Source organism: Dermacentor andersoni, chromosome 1 (assembly GCF_023375885.2).
Source record: "Dermacentor andersoni chromosome 1, qqDerAnde1_hic_scaffold, whole genome shotgun sequence".
NCBI lineage: Eukaryota > Metazoa > Arthropoda > Arachnida > Ixodida > Ixodidae > Dermacentor > Dermacentor andersoni.
Window position 1 is genome coordinate 194,372,611 of NC_092814.1, and position 22,490 is coordinate 194,395,100.

General features: G+C 46.0%; 1 protein-coding gene across 2 annotated transcripts; it reads right to left on the reverse strand.

The window, feature by feature from the left end:
• Positions 1–775: 775 nt before the first annotated feature.
• Positions 776–19,603, reverse strand: LOC126546895 (beta-1,3-galactosyltransferase 4-like). 2 transcript variants are annotated; one of them, XM_050194615.3, is made up of 3 exons: positions 19,130–19,591; positions 4,676–4,914; positions 776–3,426 (listed from the first exon to the last, which is right to left on the reverse strand). In XM_050194615.3, the coding sequence occupies exons 1-3, from the start codon at positions 19,511–19,513 to the stop codon at positions 3,009–3,011; spliced, it is 1,041 nt and encodes a 346-aa protein (XP_050050572.2). In that variant the 5' UTR covers positions 19,514–19,591; the 3' UTR covers positions 776–3,008. The 2 variants fall into 2 exon arrangements, with proteins under 2 accessions (XP_050050572.2, XP_054918891.1); XM_055062916.1 differs by having other exon boundaries at positions 3,339–4,914; positions 19,130–19,603.
• Between the last annotated feature and the right edge of the window lie 2,887 nt (positions 19,604–22,490).

Consider the following 22,490-nt stretch of genomic DNA (forward strand, 5'->3'; position numbering starts at 1 on the left):
AGGCTTTCGCCTTAAGAAACAGAGGACTAAGGGAGACAGCGACGTCCTTGTCTGTCTCCCTATGTCGTTTTTTTTTTTTTTCACTTCAACTGTTCAAGCTCTTCTGAGTATAGTCTGATTTATTTCAGTGGTGGGAAGTACGCAATGCTGTCTGTTTAAGTACAGCTCCGAGCTTTCTAGTGCGCGCACTACAGGGCGTTGCTCGCACTATTTGGACAAGGCGCAATAAAGTGCAAACTTGGGCCGGCTGGTATATGTTGCATCAAAAAACGAGCAAAAGTGCAATATACAGGACAGCGCCCGTCTCCTACTTGTGCCCTGCGTTTCGCGCTTTTACTCGTTCTTTTTTTGGCGGATATCAGTGTTGCCAACCAATTCTTCAAGGACGCTGCGCGGCGGTCGAAGATACCCTATGTTACCCGGTGGGTATTTCGCCAAGACCTCAAGTATGTCTCACTCTACGCTTTCATTTCGTTTTTATATAGTTAAATACATTAGTTAAACAAAGTTAAATGTTTATAATAAATGACGGGATGTTAATGTACTCGACCGAAATAGCAAAGCAATCAAAACAAGCAGTTTTGCCAAATATGTTTCAAATTTTGCGACACAGGTACATTTGCAAGCAGTCTCTTATAGCTAAAATTGAATCTTTAAAGAATGCGCTGCAATGTCGCCTAAGATAATGTTTTGAATATTGTAATACAAGAACAAAAATGAATAATATTTTGGTATGGCAACAAAGGACTGGACCCAAAGGAAGTTTATTAGCACATGATCCATCAACGCTATAACGAACATAAACAGACAATGCAAGCGAAAATATCTGTTTAACTTCTTTTGAAAGCATGACCAAGTGTCCGTTCAGTACATTTCCTTTCGATGTAGTCCATTATGCCCTTCGACGTGCATATTTACACAGTTCCGGCTAGTCGCTGCTAAGGCTTATTTCATTGCGAGGACGGTGTTCCGGTTTTTAACTCCAATTGTACTGGGCTTGTTTGTTTTGACATCAGCCATACTAGAGCAGATCTTTTCAGTATCTGCGTAAGCGCGTGGCAAAGATAATCTGAGCTGAGTCGATTCCGATATATGCTCGAATTCTTGCGTGCCCTGATATGTTTTTATCTCTCCCATTTCTGGCCCAGAATGACGCGATAGACCTTTTTTCTAGGCTGTCTTTCACGTGGCAAATAACGTTGGAAGGGAGAGTTTTCTACTCCTGTTCAATTTTTACAGGATCCGTCAGAAGATTAGCATAACGCTTCTGTAGTCTGTACAGCGCTTGCATCTCCACTCTGCATGGCCTCCGCACGGAAAATATAGGCTCGCGGTATGAACTTGACCGCGTTAAAGAAAATGGGCCAGAGACCGGAAGTTTTTTCTGGACCTCGCGGAGAGTTTTCTGATAAAACTTCTGAGAGTGAACTTGAATGTCGTTTGCTCGCCTGCTTCAACGCCGTGTAGCTATGCAGCGCTTGTATTCTTTGCTGAAGTAGACATCTTCTAACAGCAGCAAAATTTCTGGGTTCATGGAGATGATATCACTGATTTCTATTGTGTTGGTTGGACCATGTTCTGCAAGAAGACACTCGCTCTCTGTTCGGAGCTCTGCTATGAGATTCTCACGGTGAATGAATAATGAATTAATGAATCTAAAATAGGCTTCAGCGACGCAGTTCATGTCAGTCAGGATTTTCTCGTCCTCTCTCTCTCTCTCAAACACACACAGGCGCGCACACGTACGCGCACTCACACATCTGAGACTGAGTGGCAGTTCAGATCGGAGAACGCTGCGTGGTTGGGTCTCGCTAAGCGTTGTCTTGCGACATTGTCTTGCAATTGTCTCCCGATTCCACAGTGGCAATGAACGCAGACTTCCGGATACAAAGGAAATCACGTCATTTCCTGACGTGGCGGCATTTGGCCCGCTTCAGGCCGACCTCGTCGCCGTCTCCAACCCGGTTGCACCCTTGACGGTGTGTGAATGGCGTTGCAAACTTTCGCTACGCTTCATCTCACCTCGGCAGCAAGTGCATTCGTTATTTCGGTGCTCTTCTCCAAATTCGTTTTCTATAGCTAATGGTGAATGCATAATTTACGACCACACACAGGCAGCTCGCAACGTCACTACAGAAGAACGGAGGTGCCATGTGTCACCGCTAATAAAAAAGAAAGAAAGAAAAAGAAACACGGTGAGACACCGTGGGGTGTGCCACTGTTCAGTTGCTGAAAAACAGCTATACTTTGAGTCGACAGGCACTAGCCGATGCCTTTGATTGACGTTACATCAGGCAGCATACACCAGCATACATGCTGACCTAGAGCCGGAATCAACGCTCGGACGCGTCAAACCAGTTTATAAATATTTAACGAATCCTTACCGCATCATATGCATGTCTGAGATTCTCGTGGCTAAATTTTCTGCTTCAGTGAGGTGTGTGACAATCCCGCATGCCTCCGTCAGGAGCGATGGCTGCATCGACAGCAAGGAATTCAACAGAGCGCTCTAGGTTGCACCACTAGATATAGCCTATGGCTGACAATCCACTAGGACCATCAAAACGAGAAAGGGACGCTGGGACCGGGCTAATTGCTCAAGCGATTTAGATCTAATAAACAGATTTAACGCGCTAACACACATTTCATTGCTCATTTACATTATGAATAAAAGACCATAGTGGGTGCTGACAAATAACTTTTTATCTTGTCTTCTTTTCTCCTCGTCTTTTCTGCCCTCACCCGATCACCCTGTGCAGAGTAGCCAACAGGACAATTAATCTGGTTGACCTCTCTCTCTTTCACCTCTTGTTCTCTCTCTCTCTCTCTTTACATGCAAATATATTTGTGACTGCTTGTACTGTTCCTGTGGCACTGAACGGTCGCAGCTATTGCGGCAACCTACTTTGGTTCAGAAACGAAAGTAGTCCTAAATTTTTTTTAATAACAGCCATCTTCCTAGATTTTCTTACTACCCAGATGGCAGAGTCCAGAGCCTTGATGGTGATCTAAACAAACAAACAAACAAACAAACAAACAAACAAACAAACAAACAAACAAACAAACAAACAAACAAACAAACAAACAAACAAACAAACAAACAAACAAACAAACAAACAAATAAATAAATAAATAAATAAATAAATAAATAAACAAATAAATAAATAAATAAATAAATGTTGAGGAATCTCGCGCACCTTCTGCGCCACGATGCCCGTGAGGAAGACGTCCTCCACGTAGAGGAAGGGCGTCGACAGCGCCTCGGTGAAGAGGGGCCGCACTGCCTCGCGCGACATGACGTAGCCGCTGCCGTAGACGTACGAGGGCAGCCAGTCCGGCTCGTACACGGACAGTGGTAGGTACCACTTGGACCCGGCTTGGCGCACCGTCTTCCGGCCCTGCAACACGTTGCCTGCCAGGAAGGGCCTGCGGGCGTCGTGCGCCGCGACGCCTAATGGTCAGACGAGGCATCAGGCCAGCCGCATGAGCGCTATCGGTGCGACGAGGCAGCACAATCAAGGAGCCACACGAGGGCCCATCTCCGCGAGCGTAGGATAACTACTTCCCCGGAACCATGGCGTTATGCTTCCGCCGTAGGTGTAAGTGCTGCGACGTTACAACACTTACGAGCTAGTCGAGTGGCATTCTGGTGGCTCAGCGGTTAAAGAGTGGTACGCGACAGCGTTATCGGGCACCGTTGACGCCGACACTGAATATTCCGCGACACGGAGCCCGATAGACAACAATGGTGGGCCGATCCCGGCGGCTGTGCAGGGCACAGCTCATACCCTCGTAAGGTAGAGGCTACAAGCAGAGGCTCGTAAGCAAGAAAACAGGGGCTTGTGTTTGAGTTTCCGCGTAACAGAATTATGTTTTCTCATATATGCAAATTATTTTCTCGTATATTCAAATTACAGTCCGACGCTATCATGTCTGTAGGTTGTGTGTAAGCCGGACTTTACAAATTTTCTGACTCCTTTTAGTTTGAGAAATTCAATTATTTCAGTAGCGCCTCTGCGCCACGCCGAGGGCCTGCGTCGTTGTGGTTCGGGCTGATTTCCTTCCCTTCTTTTGGGGGGGGCGGGAGAGATGGACAACGCCGCCGACGCCGGATTTTCTGCGACACGAGGCCCTTAACGCTGTTGCGTTAAAAAATACCGTTCTATTTGTGAGATACGTGGCATAAGCGCATGTGACCAAAATTAGTCCTGAGCCTTCTACTACGGAACTTATACTTCGCTGCTTTGGCAGGTTAATCAATCAATCGAAAAATTATAATTCCACGCGCACAACTTTACGGGGCTCTGGACAGTGTTCTGGATAATATTGGTTCTCTCACTGGAACTTAGTTCTACCTATCTATATTGTTGTGTGAATTTAAAAAGTAATATGTTGAAACATATGGAACACCGTTTCTTAAAGTTTGTGATCTTATCTGAAACGCGGTTCCATTTCAGTAAATGGAAAATATTTTCAAAACTTTTTCGCCTTATACTGTTTCTGGAACATAGGCGGAACGAGATTAAGAGTGCACGAATTGGTGGCGGGCAGTCGTGACAGCGGGTGATATCGAAGGCTTCGAAGAAACATATATTCCGAAAGAATAGGTCTGCGAATACAACGCATAAGTGTTCGATCCCTATGTGTAACGTCTGTAGATTGCAATGCCCGTTACCGCGCCCGGTTTCCACCGTACGCCTTGAGGAAGCTTATCAGCCTTTCCACGTTCACGAACATGTCGTCGTCCGCCTTCAGCAAGAATCGGGTGCTCGAGCAGTTCACGTAGGCCCATTTAAGCAGGAACAGGGTCTTGATGGTCAGGTTGCGGTATGTGTCGCGGAAGTCCGCCTGGATGACGTCATTGTGGCGGGCACTCTCGTTGATCAACCTGTTCTGGATGTCTTGACCTCTAGGCTGCAATGAAACAGGGAGAAAGAGAGAGCGGTAATTAGGCTAATGTATCATCATCATCAACCTGATTACGCCCACTGCAGGGCAAAGGCCTCTCCTTTACTTCTCCAACTACCCCGGTCATTTACTAATTGTGGCCATGTTGTCCCTGCAAACTTAATCTCATCCGCCCACCTAACTTTCTGCCGCTCCCTGCTACGCTTCCCTTCCCTTGGAATCCAGTCCGTAACCCTTAATGACCATCGGTTATCTTCCCTCCTCGTTACATGTCCTGCCCTACGTATGTATGTAGGCTAATGTATGGACCTGCATAAATTGGAATGTATGCATAAGAACAGATCGGACCAAGTTCAAAAGCGAACGCGCCTTCCCGTACTTCTGAGTACCGCACTTCGACTGCGAAAAGGGAAAGGGAGCACTTTTTGTATATCGCCACCGCCATTACGACCATCGTCGCCTTAACTATTAGCAAATTTATTACCAAAGAAATATGATCATCGGATGACCGTTAGGTAGGTCAGCTAAGTATTTACGACTGCGTCAATGTTAATTATTGCTTAAAACTTATATAGCTGATTGATTTCTGCCGTTTCCCTTGGGACGGAAAATTACCGGCGATACATAAACAGAAAAAGATGGAGGAATGCATCGCATATCTGATTATTATTATTATTATTATTATTATTATTATTATTATTATTATTATTATTATTATTATTATTATTATTTCTCAAGCGGAGATTACGTGGGTCTTTACCACTATCTTAATATTGCCGACGGGTCTTCAATAGTAGAACTAAGAGATGTTAATGACCAAGTCACGGCATTTTCAAATATTATTCACGATGGAATCAAGAACTTTATGCCACTAAAATGTGCTAAACACTCCAAATTCCCCCACTGGTTTCCTGTTGAATTGGAAACAGCTTTAAAGCTGTTTCCAGACCGTGCTCGCAGGAATGCACAGCATTCAAATCAGGGACACTGGCATATAGATTTTAAAATGTACAGGGCACTCACTAAACGTCTTTAGAAGCGTGATCATTCCATCTATATAGCACATCGGGAAGCTCCGACTTCTAAAAATTCAAAGTCTTTTTGGAGACACGTTCGTGAACAGTCGTCCAACAATACGAAACAAGATATCTCTCTACTTAGCGGCGACAGCCAACATGTTCCAGATGTCGCGGGCGCCTTCGCCCTACACTTCGGGTCTGTGTACGGTGAAGGGTACAGTGACGGAGTTGGTGAGCTTTCCAATCACCCTTTCTTGGATTCAAGTCTATCGGTTTCAGAAGAACTTGTCTTTAAGAGCATCAAACGCTTAAAACAGTCTTTTTCGTGTGGTAATGATGACATTCTACTTGCTTTGATTAAGTCGTACGGTCCTTGCTTGTTCCAGTGCTTACTTGTATGTTTAATTCTGCTCTAAAGATGAACACATTCCCAAAGGATTGGAAAATAGCGCGGGTCGTTCCCGTCTTTATGTGAGGGGTAAAAGCTGCTGCGAGTAACTATAAGCCTATTTCTCTCCTATGCGCAGCATCTAATTTATTCGAGTCAACTCATTAATTTCATGTTTTATTAAAAGTACTATCATTCCTCAGCAGCATGTATTCACATCGGGACACACCACAACTACCAACATGGTTCGCTTCATGATGCATGCCTCTCAAGCAGTGTATAAGAAAGGACAGCTGGATGTCATTTATTCCGACCTCAGTAAGGCGTTTGAATACTCCTTCAAAAGTTGACAAAATTTGATGTGCACCACTCTGTCACATCGTTGATAAAAAGCTACCTAAGCTACCGGTACTGCTACGTTAGCGTAAATGGTCTCGTCAGAACTTTATGCGGTTACAAGTGGAGTTTCTCAGGTTCTGTCCTGGGTCCTCTTCTTTTCTCGCTGTTTACTAACGACATTTCGGCAGTCATTCAAAACACTTCAGGTTTGTTATATGCTGATGACGTGAAACTTTTCAAAGAGCTAAAGAATGTTAATGACTGCGTGGTTCTTCAGAAGGACATTACGAATTTTGCGTCATGGGGCGCTGGAAAGAAGTTTGTCATAAATGCATCAAAAACGAAAGTTGTAAGCTTCACGCGGAAGACTAACAGGACTTCTTTTCCCTATAGCGTTAAAGATGTTCGCCTGCCAAGAGCTCAGGGAACGAAGGACATTGGAGTATATGATTTCGATAACTCTCTGAATTTCTCGCCCCACGCTAAACAGACGAAGCAAAGTGCACTTCGAACACTCGGCGCAGTATTTCGGGTGACGGGAGACTTCAAACAACCTGGGCCATTTGTAACTTTATAAAAGAGCCTATGCCTTCCAGTTCTTGAGTACGCCTCTGTGGCTTGGGGCTTCACTTGTAGGTCAAATTGTGAACTTCTCGAAAATGTGCAAAAAAACGTTTACATCTATATTTAAACATCGATTCTGTCAAAAGCCTTCGATCTCCATAAAGCTAACACAGACACTCACGTTACCTACCCTCACCTGTAGACGCAACAAATCGGATGTGCTTTTCTCCACGAATTAATACAGAAAAAAATCTGCTGCTCGCACTTGCTTTCTAATGTGCGCTTTTACATTCCGCATAAAGGCACAAGGAAAAAGCGCGCCTTTCAGCCTTCATAATTATGTGGCCCTCTGTGTAGAGTGCAGGCGACACATAACGCCCATTTCGAGTGCTTGGATATCTTCATGCCTAATTTTAATATTTTCCTGAAAGGAGTTGCAGAGGAATTTCAACAACTGAACAACAACTCTCATATCTGTTATGTGTTCCGTCATTCTGTAATCCTTTTTCTGTTTGGATTGGATTGGACTAACTTTAATAAAGGTCCTGCAGGACGCACGTCAGCGCTCAGTGGGCGTCTCCCACGCCCACTATTTCACCACTTTTGTTTTCTATTCTCTTCGTGCACGCATTTTATGCTTTTAAAATCTGTATTCGCGAAATTATTATTGTTTTTTTTATGTGCGCGCGCGTGTGTATGTGTGTGTGGGCGTCCACTGTTCTTTTTCTGTGCATTGTTTTGTCGAGTGCATCAGCACCAAGACCTTGGAAGTTGGTCCTGGGCATTTAATAAACACATTTGATTGATTGATTGATTGATAGTGGTGGACCGTTGGTGTGTGTGTCCATCTTTTTACTTGTGAAGGTTACCGCGTGCTTGTTGTCCAGACATCTAGAAATCTCCGTAGATTCATTTTTCTCTATGTCATGTGGTACATTTTGTTGTGTAATGCTATCTTGCGCTATCTTATGTCCTGTTGTGCCTGTGTTGTGTTACATTATGTATGTTATGCATTGGAAACCGCATATGTATGTAACGTAAGCTTATTGTTTCTGTTGATATATATATATATATATATATATATATATATATATATATATATATGCACGGGAACCTAGCTGCCGCTACTTCCCGCCCCCCTCACTCTCCGACTTACGTCTCCCTCCTCCTGTGTGCTTTTTTCTTTTTTTTCCTTTTTCTTTCTTTTTCCCTTTTTTTTCCTCACTGACCTCCTTGCTCTACATACATGTGACTCCGCCTTACTCTTGCCCTGCATAGCTGCCAAAGGCCGCTGTAAATCTACCAAGGCGCCGAAAATCAATCACTGTCACAACTGTTCCTCTCGGTTTGATGTATGTAAGAACGACCGGGCACCCGGTCTGGTGTCTTCACTACCAGGGCCGAACTGCCATTTTTTTGTAAACCCTGATGAAGATCGGTCCACCGATCGAAACTGTCGAAATTAAATACTTGTTCTGTTTACCTTGTAGCACCACTCAAGTTCTTTACGTTTGAAAGGTAGCCTGAAGAATCCCTCTTTGCCTACTACTATATATATATATATATATATATAATGCTATATATAATGCTATATTTCTCACGCGCGCCAGTACCAAGGCCACCAGGTTGTTCCTGGCCACGTTAATAAAATTGATATATCGATTAAGTGCTTGATTGATTGATTATGTCCGCTGCTATGTCGCTCTTCAGAGGCTGTTTTCTGTAATTATCCTTGTAACCTGATTGAATTCATTTTTCATCATTATCATCCGCCCACGCTCAGTGGCCGATTCGGCTATATAGTGGAAGCGTCTTCCTGCGAGCCAATGACGAAGCGGAAGAAGAATAAAATGAAAATAATCTTTACAAAACACGACCGAAAGGCTCCAAATAATGCAGAAGTTCGCAGGAAAGTGAAAATCTGAAATGATTAACAGTGATCGAAGAAAAAATGCTGCTGAAGCCAACTGCCTTCCTTGTTGGACTAGTGTTGATCCCAAGGGCTGTTTTTTAATGGGGCTATGACGAGGGGTGAATCCCGTTCTCCTGCGACTGGCAGCTGGTTTGGCTGTAGTGAATGCAGTGCACATCTAGACTTTGAGTACGTGCGCCGAATCTATGTAGTTCGAACGGAAGTGAATCGCGAGGAGTGCGGTGCCGTTAGATTTGGTGACGAATTACATGCAGGCACACCTGTACATGTACAAGCGCGCTGCCATTTGTGCACATTCACGAAACGTCACCGAACGGTCGGTACGACGCGCAGTGACGCAGCTATAGACCCTCGAAGCATGGCGCTGTTCATTCGACGCCTTCAATGCTGTACGTAGGAAGTGTATACGCCCCGACTGCAAAATGCCGATCGAGCAGTGATCGCGTTCAGACAGAGGATAGACAAAGCGGAGTATCCCTTCATCGCGAAGACTTTTCTGGCAACTAGCGATCACAGCTATTACAGTCGTACCTATCGTAATGTGCATCCTATTGTTACGTGGTATCCTTTCTGTGCCGGCGCGTACAAGCGAACGCCGGCGGCGCTGAACAGCGGCGACTAGCTGATTACGCCATGTGCGTATCGCAAGCTCTGCTCGCGTGCTTTCCGTTTATGGAGCTAAACAACGCGCCAAGGCCGCGAGCCACTGCAATTTCCTGTTTATCTTCTCCTGTGGCTGGATCGCGCGGCTATGTGTGCCTCCAGAAAAATAAACCTTAGTCCTGTATGAATCACACACTGTGGTTTATATTTGTCAAAATGCAAGCGAGTAAACGTCGTAGAGTTCATCAGACCCGCGTTTGACTTTAAACAGAGGGACATAGACGTTTATTAATGCTGAAGAAATAAACAAAAGGCGATCCGTGAGGCGCTTCCGGTTGGATGTACGGATTAAGTGTATTGTTTAGCTCGTATACGTAGGTATAGCAGCAAGCTGTCGTAGTTGGTTTTTCGATGGAGCTCGGTGGACACCGGCACCATATCGACGGCAGGGCCAGATGTGAATGTCCTACGGACAGCAAGCCTGTATACCTTTCAATGCTTCGGCTGTGAACAACACTAGGGGCGTTATAATGTAAAGCTATTACTATCTATTTCCTATTCCATGTTGGTCACTAACCCTCTACAAGTGCTAAAAAAAATTTGCAGTCCACCCCCACTACGCCTGTCTGCCACGCGACATCGCGAAAAACGCGAGAACGCTTGCCATGACGTGTGCACACTGGTTATGCATGATTACGCCGAACAAAAGAAAAAATAATAATTTTCGATTCTACGCTGTTTTAGCTATTACCTCTCCGCTATCTGTCAGAAATTTTCGGGCCGCACCCACTTTCCTTGTCTGTCACGCGGCATCACAAAACCACGAAAACTCACCACGTCAAAGTGACGTGTACGTACTAAAGATGCATTAATATGCCGAAGAAACCCGAAATTTTTTTGGGATAGCCCGAGACTGGGGGGCCCCATTCCAAAAGAAATAAAGGTTGGCTGCGCGCCGATCGCTCTGGCACTTGCTACTTGGAGCTGCCAGGGAAAATGAATTTCTCTCCGTATAATTTTTGCATGGGAATATAACGTTTTCTAGGTGAATCGGCCCGTATACGACATCACTCTGTCAACTCTTGTTCGCTGAGGATCTGCTTTAGTAACGTTTTTAGCCTTGCATTGTACGCCACAGTGATTTTCGACCAGCCACCGCAAGCTAAGCGAAAGGGAAGCCCAGAAATCGCGGACGCAGGCCCCGCCCTCCTTATCCGGTTACCTATACATTCGCTGCGCTATGTCGGACCCATCGAACCCCTCTCCACTTTGGCGAGCTCATCGCGTCTAGTCAGCCAAATATGAGGGCGAATAAAAAATGTTCGCTCCCACTTTTTATTAGCCAATATAAGGTACATACAGGTAATTACAAATTTAACGTACTATTCCACCTACCTTACACTATTTTTCCACATAGTCCCCACACCGGTTCAGATATTAGTCCCATCGCAGCACTGAATTTCAGATGCCCCTGTGCCTTGTCGTCGTCTGTCAGCGACGCACGCGGCCTCCCCAAACACTCATTGTCATGCAAGCCTTCACGGCCTTTTGCGAACTCGCAGCACCACCACCTCACACTTCTCAAAGCGACACCCATATGTGGGCTGTTTTTCCATGTGGATTTCGTTGGTCGTTCGTCCCTTGCTCCACAGAAAACGAATCTCACTTCGTTGCTCGTACGCCGTGGACATGTGAAGCACAACCGCTATCTTCAACAACTGACAGCAGCGCCGTGCCGCGGAGCCACCGGCAGATAAGGCCGCGCCGGTCCAGGAAATGTACACCGCTGGGAATGGATATGTTGGTTTCGCATTTACAACTGTAATTTGGAAAAAAAAAAGGAAAGGGGCAAATACTTTTTGATTCACCCTCGTAGATCTGAAAAACCTGTCATGGTAGACAATGCAATTCGTCAAAAAAAAACAAACAAACAAACAAACGAGGGCCTCCTATAAACGCGTAGAACGTTTGATTGGGCTGGTAAAACAACGCTACGCGTCACCGCTCGATGATTGCTTCGGCGGTTGCGTAAATTTGACGTCAGGAGATTGGAATAAAGTCCGCAGGAATAGTTTTATGTTATATGGCCCTTGAACTCGTACTTCACTTCGTCATTTTTGCCTCTACGTCATCAGATCGTATGAGGCCACGCCTCCGCTGTCTCAGCAATAGGCCACGTACCGGCCGCGACCAATGACAACAAATACGTGGCCCATGGATAAAGTATACATAAGACGCCTGTACGTGTGTATATGTGACAGTATACAGTGCGGCGCATTCATAAGAAGTATTTTCTAGATCGCGATCGCTCATTCAAAGAGGGATAAATCGTGTTGAAGGCGCACCAAAACGGATTAATGCGCCGCATGGGGGTGTACAGCTTTCGGAGCAAAAGCCGCTTGGGGTGAGTTCGTGTGCAGAAAGCTTACGCGCGAGCTCGTGTTTCGCGTAAGCATGGATCGAAGCGCCTACAACATTTCGTGGGGCCTGGTGCGCCGCATACGGCGAATCGAATTAATGGAATGCCTGCGCTAGAAAGCGCAATACGTTATTCTCACATGCACGCAACACGTCTAATAACAGGCGCGGTCATTTTGTTCGCACTTTCCTGACGGCAAGCCCCAACCGGGATCGGTCACACGCACTCACGCGTTACACAGAGTGCCAGAAGAGTTTCTGCAGAGTCGCTAAAGGTCTATGCACAACTGAAGATAGAGCCATTCTCTCCTTAGTGTTTGGTTCTCTTTCTAACCCGCCACCGCCAATTGTCGACATCGTCGCTAAGTCTATAAGGTCTATACTGTAGACTAATCACTGCGGTACCCTAAACTAACTATCGATCAGCTTTGGAAAGACAGGGGGGAAGCGGAGAACGCTCGACAATGTGAAAGAGGCCGCGGCAGCACGAAAGAATGGCGCCTTGTACTTCCCTTGAACTGCCGGTCGATACAGCCGTGCATGAATTCGCAACACCGGCACAATGCGGAAGTGCAGTACCGCAGCGTTTCTGCAATCCTCGGGTGGTGAGAGCGAGCAAACGAGCCTGCTCGAGATGTATGGCGCGCACACTCCAGTGCAGGGCAAGATGCAAAACAATCTCGTCAATCCATCGCAATATTTAGCAAAGCTGCACAGCAGAAATTGGTAGTATCGGATCAGCCTACTATTTTGGTGCGGTGGCAAAAAAATAAAATAAATATAGCATATACAGTGCACATGTAGGAATCTATGTGAAGCGAAACGTTCATGAAGCGTGTAATTAAGTGATATCTCCGACTGCTATATATTCTGCCCACGTCTGGCAGCAAATCGATGACCTTCCTGCGAGACAAGACGGCCGGACGCGCAGAGCCTACACCTTGCGACCTGCGTGACACCGGACTGCACTGTCTTCGGGATTGGCCAACTTTGCTAAGACGACGAGGCTCCGACTGGGGCTAGTTTCTTTCGTCTGTTTATTGATTGCAGGCGCACGTCAAATGTAGAGTGTTCTTTTAGTTGCAATAAAAATTTAAAAAAATTGCCCGTTGCATATAGCACAATTCTAACCCATGAACTCGATAAGGCAGCCGAGAAATCGAAATGCTCAGTTGAATAATTAACATAATTTCACTAGCTAACGTTTTAAATAATTAAGTTAGGGCACATATTTCAATCTACCAATCATAGCTATAGTTAGTTTGCAAGGCATATAGACTTGGAACGAATTCTGAGGATGACACCGGTTTCGAGATATGCTCCGTCAAACTTGCGGTAAAAAGTTCGCTATTGTTACGCTTATTTTTCTGAGTAAATGCTGTTTTATGCATTTAACTACAATTACAAAGTAACTGGAATGCCAATGCATTTCGTCGGACACTTCGATAATTGATATCTCGAAATCGGTGTAGTCCTGATAATTCGTTTCAAGCGAATATGCCTTGCGAATTCATTGGATACAGTTCGTAGGTTAATATATGTGGAAAAATAATTAATAAGAATGTTAATTAGTGTAACTATGTAATTATTTAAATAATGAGTTTGATTTCTAGTAGAAGTAATGGCCGCCTCATCGAGCAATTTAGCTCAAGAGTTACAATTGTGCTATCTGCCACAGGCATTTAATAAATATGTGACGCAGCTTCACACACCTGGTGTATACAGCAAGATATGGTGACAGAGTGGACGCGAAACATGAAATGAAAGGCCAAAAAGGAAAGTCAGTTAAGCACATCTGATTTCACAATAATGTGAACAGCTTCATCTAATGCTCGTCCATGAATTCAGAAGCTGTTTCTCCCAGTGCCACAGAAGGCGTGCTGACGTGATTTACAGAGTAATTTTTAACACAAAATAAGTTTCCGAGATATCACGGGCTTTTTTAGAGCTGCAGCGAGCCAAAACTTTGGCTTCGTTGAAGATAGGCTTGCAGCCGCATGGTATGCTATGACATTGTGGTCTCCAGAGTGGAAGCCCACTTTACAGTTGCACTGTCGCGAGGATCGGCCCACTTTATTCGGCGGGAAACATACTATGCAGACGCACCGATCTCTGGGAAAGCAGGCGTAGAAATTTCCGCGTTAATAAAGAAATTATGCATTGGAAGACGATATTTGTTGCTCTAACGATATTTGGACGCTGTTTGTTGTTTTACTGCGTAATTTCGCAGAGAACAGAGGCCGGCACAGGGGCGGTATACAGAGAAGGGGCTAGACATAAGCCGATTCGTTATACAAGTGCTGTCGAGTGTGTAAGCTATTCGGCAAGACGACGATGACAGCAGCAGCAGCACCAGTAGTTAGCAATGTCCGGGAGGCTTCGTTAAGAAAGCTTCACTGTAATAAGTGACGGTGTCTCAGCCGCGAGCAAAAGACATGTGTGGTTATCACAGTTTTTTTTTATTGCGATAGCAATTTTATGGACACTCCCCAGGCGGCACGTCAGGTCGGGCCAACGTTGGAAACATATTGGCACTTCCTGGCCCAATGACGGCCCAAGATTAACAGCGTGGTTCCAATATTGGCAGTGCCATTCTGAATCCTGGCCCAATGATGGCCTAAGGTTAACAGCGTAGCGCGAATATTGGCTGTGCCATTCTGATAGAGATCCAACGTTGGCCCACAATACACAGTCAGTAAACAATATTGGCTGTGCCATTCTGATAGAGATCCAATGTTGGCCCACATTACACAGTCAGTAAACAATATTGGCACTGCCGTTCAACAAGGCGGGAATTATTGGACCGACTTTCGAACGGATTTGCCAATATGGGTTAATAGTTGGCTTTCTTTGGAGGACATTGGCCCGTAATAAGCCGATTTTCCCATTGTCGGTTTTTAGTGCTCTACGACTTGCTGATATTGAACAACGTGTTTTGAAAACTAATGCACTGATCACAGGCACACTGCGCAGGAACCAGAAATATGCTCTCCCGTGTCAACTCCATGCACGGTACACCGCCATTTTTGTACTTCGCGTTCAGCGAAATGCGCCCCCTAAAGAGAAAAGCCAGTGCACCACGTAGCAAGCAGGGGAAGTCGCATAAAATTAGCCGCTGCTTTATTGATCGTGCATGGGAACATGAGCTTTCCATAAGAAGCAACGGTATTGCGAATTTGTCTGCGCATTGTATATTTTGCATGTACGCTCCGCGGCTTTGGATGATCAGGATTCCGAGGGGAATCGATAATTACAGTGCCACAGAGTTGATGGAATCGTTTTATATTGCATCGAGATGGAGCGCATATGTATTAGTGAAACTTTTGCTTGTTTGTTTAGCATGCATGGCATGTTGCGGTGACATAATCATCATGCTCCTATTCCAATATATTTGTTTTTTCGTGCATGTTTAGTAAGCTCCTTGTATGAATGCCCCTGACAGAAAAAAAAAAAAATTTTATTGCACGTTTTGGCTTTTCCTCTTGTCTTTGCCTGTAGTTGGCACGGCGCATTCCGGATTTTTTTTTTTCCGCCTAACTTTTCGTCCTTCAGCCCCCACTCGCCTCTCCTCCACACACCCACGTGAGCCTGTTCAAAGCTATCAGCCAAGCACTCAGGCAGCTATAAGCTGCTGTGTCGAATTGGCTGCTCTCGGAATACGGGGAAAAGCAGTGGGGTCACTATTGTCCTCCTTGTCTCCCTCCGTCGCTGCCGCCGAAGGAACGCGGTCGCGCTAGGTCCAGCGGGGGAAAGTGGCGTTTACACCGTTTTCTTCATTCACCCTTTCCTTTCACTCTTTCCTTCTATGCATCGCTAGCACGCCGACTGGGTGCAACACCGCCTGAGTGCTTGCCGTCTTGTCCGTGTTTGTCAGCGCACTCCTATCGTGAAAAATGCTCGCTTGCGGTCGTCATTCCTACTGAGAAGCCTGCATCTTGAAATACACAGCAAAGTGGCCACGAATTTTCGTGAGTGTTAGAATTAATATAGGCGAAACAACAACCAGAAAAAAAGTCGGCGCTCGTGGCCACCGTCTTCGATGTGGGATGAACTCGGATACACATCGCATGGAGCATGGATCTTACAATGGTGAGTGCATTTGTTTTGCGCATGTTATAAGTTTTATAAGGAGCAATATCACGCGGTATATATATTACTGAAACAGGCCTGGCTAATGTAGAGTGCCTGTAATTACATAGCTCTTTTTATTTGCAGCCTTTGAATAGTGCCCGGAGTAGAACCACGTGTAAATCTCTGTGAATTTCACCCAAATTCCAGGACTATGATTTTATCAAGCCACGCGCGCGGCCTGATCCTGCTAGTGATACCGAGGAACCACGCTTCTTCTCACTGTTCTAGGTCAAGCATCATTTCCAGCCGACAGTATTTCTTTCTTTTCGTATAATAAATGCCTCTTTTACTAGTGTTTCCTGACGGAACTTCTCGGTTTCCACATTAAAAATTTCGCACGAAGATCGCATTTTGTCTACACAGTCTGAAACTAAGCTTTTTGTGCTGTAGCAGGTTTTGCTGCAATTTTTCAATTATAAAGTGCTACGCTGACTAGGTGTGGGCTGTAAACAAGGCGGACGGATCCTGTGCATTTTATGTCTGTTCTAAATATTACGTTGCACCTTGTACAAGATATGCCATATATGTCGAAATAGTAAGAAGTGTTACCTGACAAATCTCTTGCAAGAAAGTTTCTTGATTCACCCCTTCGAACTCTCTGATCAGACTTATAATATTGTTGCAGTATGGCGATTTTTCATATGAAAACGCTGCCACATACATTTGTCATACCAACGTCTTTGATAATGTTTCTTTTTATTTTACAGTGCAAGCATTTCCTCCAAGTAATGATGAAGTCGCTATAGAATATGGTAGCAATATCAACGAAACCACCGGGTTATCGTGGTCCTCGTGGGGCCTGATCAGCCCGCCGAAATCCAAGCACTGACCAACCTGCCTACCGACGTCAGCTCCCTGCCCTGAAACCTCTGGCCAGCCCACCGTCCTCGGCACCTTGCCCAATTCCTATCCTGAGGGCAGTGCCTGTAAATAAACTGTTTGAAGATAACCCAGCGTCACCCATCTAGGTCCACGGAAAATGCCTGTTTGTGAAAATTTATTCGCAAATAAATTGTCATAAACGTCAATTTCAGTATTCTTTTATTATTATTTGCAAGCATATATGACTTCTGCTTCTTGACATCTTTTTGTCGAGCTTTCCTAGCTACTATTGAGGAAGAGGGTAAGGGGACAATTGCTACAAAAAATGCCGCTAGCAAAATGTTTGCGGTAAGAATGTGTGCGTGCTCTAAAGCCAGCATATCTAGAATATTCGTCATGCAAAGGGCATTGGCTCAAAGCTGGCATTAATAATGGCAACGATATGGCTCAACACTGGTCCTACGCTGGCAGCACGATGGCTGCTGCATTGGCATAACATTGGTCCAATCTTGGCTTTAACGCTGGTCCTACGATGGCTGCTGCATTGGCATAACATTGGTCCAATCTTGGCTTTAACGCTGGTCCTACGCTGGCAGCACAATGGCTGCTGCATTGGCATAACATTGGTCCAATCTTGGCTTTAACGCTGGGCCAGCATTGGATTGGGTTGCACTTTGCCAATATGCCAATATTGGTCCAACATTGGTACCAATTTCTGCCAGCATTGGGCCATGGTTGGACCAATGCTGGTGTGCTGCCTGGGTCCAGGCGCATTTCCAACGTCTCCGTGATGTTCTGTATAACGTGGCCGCGCGCCGTGTACTGTGTGTGCGAGTGAAAGCGTGTGAGGGTGAGCCGAGGACGGAGGTTCCATCTCGCGCGCACAAGGCAGGAAGATGTGTGTGGAGAGTGCCGTCTTTCCTCACGAGCAAGGCTCCGGGGAGGGCACTCTGCTAAAGCCGAGACCACACGTACGCTTGCAGACGCGCGCAAGCTCACGTCTGAGCGCATAGCGCCGGCCGCGCCTCGCGAGGAATGGCGGTTTGCATCCACAAAGACGCGCGACAGCACGCGCTTATACTGGGCTCACTCACAGACGCCTTGGCAGGCGCTGCTTCGTACTTTGTTATCGACAGTGTTTCAAAATGCTTCAATATTTGTAAACGTAATTGTTATATTTTTATAGCAGTTATATCAGCGCAAAAAGGAAAGAAGAAGTAATTTCTTGCATGATATAAATCTGCTTCACTGAGAGTTGAATGTTCCACGCCGTAGCTGCGTAGCCAGGAGCGCATCTAGACGCGTGGCCAGCGTGGCAGCCTGGGCAGCCCAAGCGCGCGATAACAGAGAGGAGCTGTTCCCCGAGATCGCGCCGCGTGTTGACGCGTACGAGCCATACCGTCTGGGCATGCGTGGGCGCGCGGACCCGAGCTTGCGCGTGTCCGCAAGCGTGCGTGTGGTCTGGGCTTAATGCGGCTGCTGCGTATGGCGCGGCTGAGCACGGCCGCGTGGGCTCCATCTTGAAAGCGATCTACGAGAGGGACCGCGTCTAGGTGTGCCGAGGGTTGACAGCTTCGTGTGCGCTGTGTTCTCGCCGCTTAGTTCGCGTCGAAGCGAAAGGCAGCACGAAGGTCAATTCGCTCGCTGCTGCTGCCGCGCTTCCTCACGCCAGCATTTTGACAGTGAGTGTCCGCGGTCATCGAGTGAGATGTGTTCATGTTTGCCTCTGCGAGAGTGACACCATGCGTGCTTGTTAATTTTGTCAATAAGCGAATGTCTACAAGTATATCAGGCCGATGAAACTGCTGTCCTTATTTCGTATAGCTGTCTAATAATGTGCTGTCGCAATCGATGCTTCGGCTTTCGGGCGAAACTGCGAATTATTTTAATGGCACCGGATGACCTGGCTCACAGATCTCGCCAAAAGCAACAAGGTGGGAAACTTGCAGGGTGCGTCGTGCTCGTATTGATGAAAAGAAAGTAAACGCGCTTGGCGCCGCATACCGTGGCATCGGGCTTGCCGACGAGGAAGAACACGCCCGAACCCTTGTCGTCGCCGACGTCGCGGCCCCATGTGGCGCGTATCGCGGCCCGGTGTTCGAACCTGTCCACGGCGCTGCAAACGACGACAGCCAGGTATCGCGGGCAGGCGACGCCCGGCAGCACGGGGAACCCGCGGGTGCCCACCACACGCGGGATGATGTCAAGCTGCCGAGCGTGCCAACGCATGTCGCTGACACACATTCGCAGAAAGGCGTAGTTGAGAGTGAACAGGACCGCCAGGGTCCACATGCCGAACACAGCAAATTTGAGGCGAATCATCATGTGCCTCCCTTCCCACAGGGCCAGGCACGGCTGGGAAAATCCGGAAGCGGTCGCGTGCGACATTCAGTGCGGAATAAACACATGAACCGCAACACACAATCAAATCAAGCGAAGCATAGGGGATGTTAACTGGTTTCTAAAATTGAAATGTGGAATAACGAAAACGCAAATGAAAGTGGACGATAACGTGCCGCCAGTAGGAGCCGTATCGAGGGAAGTGGACGAGGGAACAAGACCACCGTATATTTGCGGGATATACGTATATTATGCGCAGGTTGTATGTTCAGCTTGCACCGATGCCAGGTTTCCTTTTCGTTCGCCTTTCATTATATGTGCTCTTACTTATTAATTTTACATTTCTATGAGCTAAAAACTATTTTCCTGTGTGCTTTGCTTGGCTTTGTTGGCTTCATTTATGATTCTTGCTAACAAAAAAATCGAGTCCCTCGGTTCTGATTATTCCGTGCGAAAGTCGGCATGCTCGGCGTGTGCGTCACTGAGGCGCGTCCCTTGTTCTCAAAGTTTAATCCTTCGACCGCGGCGCTGATTTTGCGGACAAATATACACAACATTAAGTCGGATCGTGAGGCGTCATTGAAATGAAACATTCACGCCTACTTGTCGTGGTGTGGTTTCTTTTTTTCATGCAGTCAAGCGTTCACGCCTTAATTTATGGTTTCAGTGGATAAGAAGGGAGAAAACCCTGTCAGCATTTTGGCTGTCGCCCAAGAGATCTGAAATGCTATAGCGTTTAACGGTGTCCATTTTCTCAGGTATGCACTCCATTTATTTAGCAACTCCCCCTCCCCCCATCTCCCTATACCCTCACCTTTCGCCAAAGGTGCCCGTGTGTGTAGCCCATCTATACGGGAAAGACATGGTTGCCGCTAAATGAACACACGCAGAAACAGAGGCAAAAAAACAACAACAACAACAACACACGTACACACACGCACACACAAAAAGAACGCAGTAATCTGTCATAGGCGAAGTGTCTAGAAGTTTTCACCTTTCATTTGGCTAACCAGCTAGACCGTTCGCGGAACACTTAGTCCACTGCCGAGAATGGAGATGAAAATTTCGCGCTACATATTAGAACGGACAGTATCACGCGGGCGTTCAACGTGCCCCTCGACGATGTCACACAATCAAAGGGGGCCCTGGTGTTTCATGGTTCCAGCCATTTCCTCCCATTAAAGACGACGTATCTGGCTCAACAGGTTGCGGCAACGATGAGACTAATGAACACGTCGACACCAAGGTAATGTATCCAGAAAGGACACGCAAGGAGGAGATCGGAGTGTGCGAAAATTTCGCTGGGAAAGAACTATGTTACCTTAACTTCTATGTGTGTCTCTGTGGGTGCAGTCGTATCCATCAAGTAGAGAAAATAGACGAGTAGCAAGTTCCCTTGAACAGCACGTATACGAGTGGCTACATACGGCGTTTATACGAGTGAATCGAAAATTTCGCCGATATATAGGTTAAGTTCAGTCGTACGGCCTACACAATATGTCTCCATTTCGTTAGTCTATTCATACTTTTTTTATTTATGACTAAGTTGATTCTTACCTCAGTAAAAGTTTTGAGAGTCCAATTTCCTTTTTATTCTTTTAACTTCTTGAACTTGTTGACGGGCCCTTTCACATGCCTTTTACTCTCCTTTTTCAGATAGGACTGAAAATGTCAACGTAACACTGCTCGTTATAATTTGGGCTGCCTGCCCGTCCGAAATGTTGGCAGTATGCTCGCTGTGCGGACGTCATGACTTGCGTTCCCAACGGCGCGAGTAATTCACTCAGTGCGCAGCATACATTTGTGACGGAAATGAGAAATATATGGTATGCGTCCTTCGTATGTGCATTTCAGGGCGCTCAGACCCACTTGTGTGCGTGCGTGCGTGCGTGTGCGTGTGTGCGTGTGTGTGTGTGTGTGTGTCAAACCTCTATACAGTACGCGGAGGTTGGACGACGAAACATTCTCTACGCACGATAAAGACACCGAAGCATGAACGTCTTACAGGAGGAACCACGGATGCGTCGGGTGAGCCTATCAGTCTAGTAGCCCTTACTCACGTGCTGCATTGCGTTATCGCCCAGCAGATGCGCAAAACACATACCTCGAGATAAGGCTGCCGTAGAAGTCTCCTGCCCGCCATGTTATTGTTCTTTTTCTTTTCTTTTACTGAAAGGTGTTCGATTCTGACGCGGTCTGGCGAAGATGATGATTCCACGCACATGCTCACAAAGGACGATTGGTAAAGAAGCAAGCGGTAGAACAATAAGAAAAGATAGAGGGAAATGGTAGTAGCAGTAATATTAAGAATACAAAACCTAGCAAAATGTAAAAAAAAAAGAACAGCCTGGGAAAAAAAGCGATGACACAAGAAAGAAACACACACCACACCACTGCGCTCGTGGTGTGGTGTATGTTTCTTTCTTGTGTCCTCGTTTTATTTTTTTCGCGCAGTCAGAAGAAACATTTAAAGCTATGAATCAACTAGCCTGCCAAGCCGTCCTACTAAAGTACATTTATTCTCCTCTGGGCTCTATTTTATGTGCGCAACCTAAGCAACAAGCAGCAATTTCATGTGTGAACCTCATCGCAGTGTCTACTTGCCAGTCCCGCGTCCTGGCTTTTTGCCTACTGCGCTCGTGGTGCGGTGTGCGTGTGTTTCTTGTGTCCTCGTTTTATTTTCCCGCAGTTAAAAGAAATGAGCAAATAAGATCAGCACTTTTAAAAGCGGTCTTCTATGCACTACCCAATACGCTAATGATTTCATGAATCAATCACGTGAATTCTCCACATTGAAATAAAAATAACTGGCACCAAAATCGGTCAGCTAACTGCAACGTCGTATGCCTTTTTTTTTTCTATAAAAAGTAATATCGGTGCGCTTAGAAAACTTGCTTAATGCTATGTTATTCGTCATTCCAGGGACACCAATTAGAGCTGTGTGAACATATTCTGCGGTTTTACGTGCCAAAACCATGATCTGATTATGCGACACGCCGTAGTGGGGGACTCTGGAATAATTTTG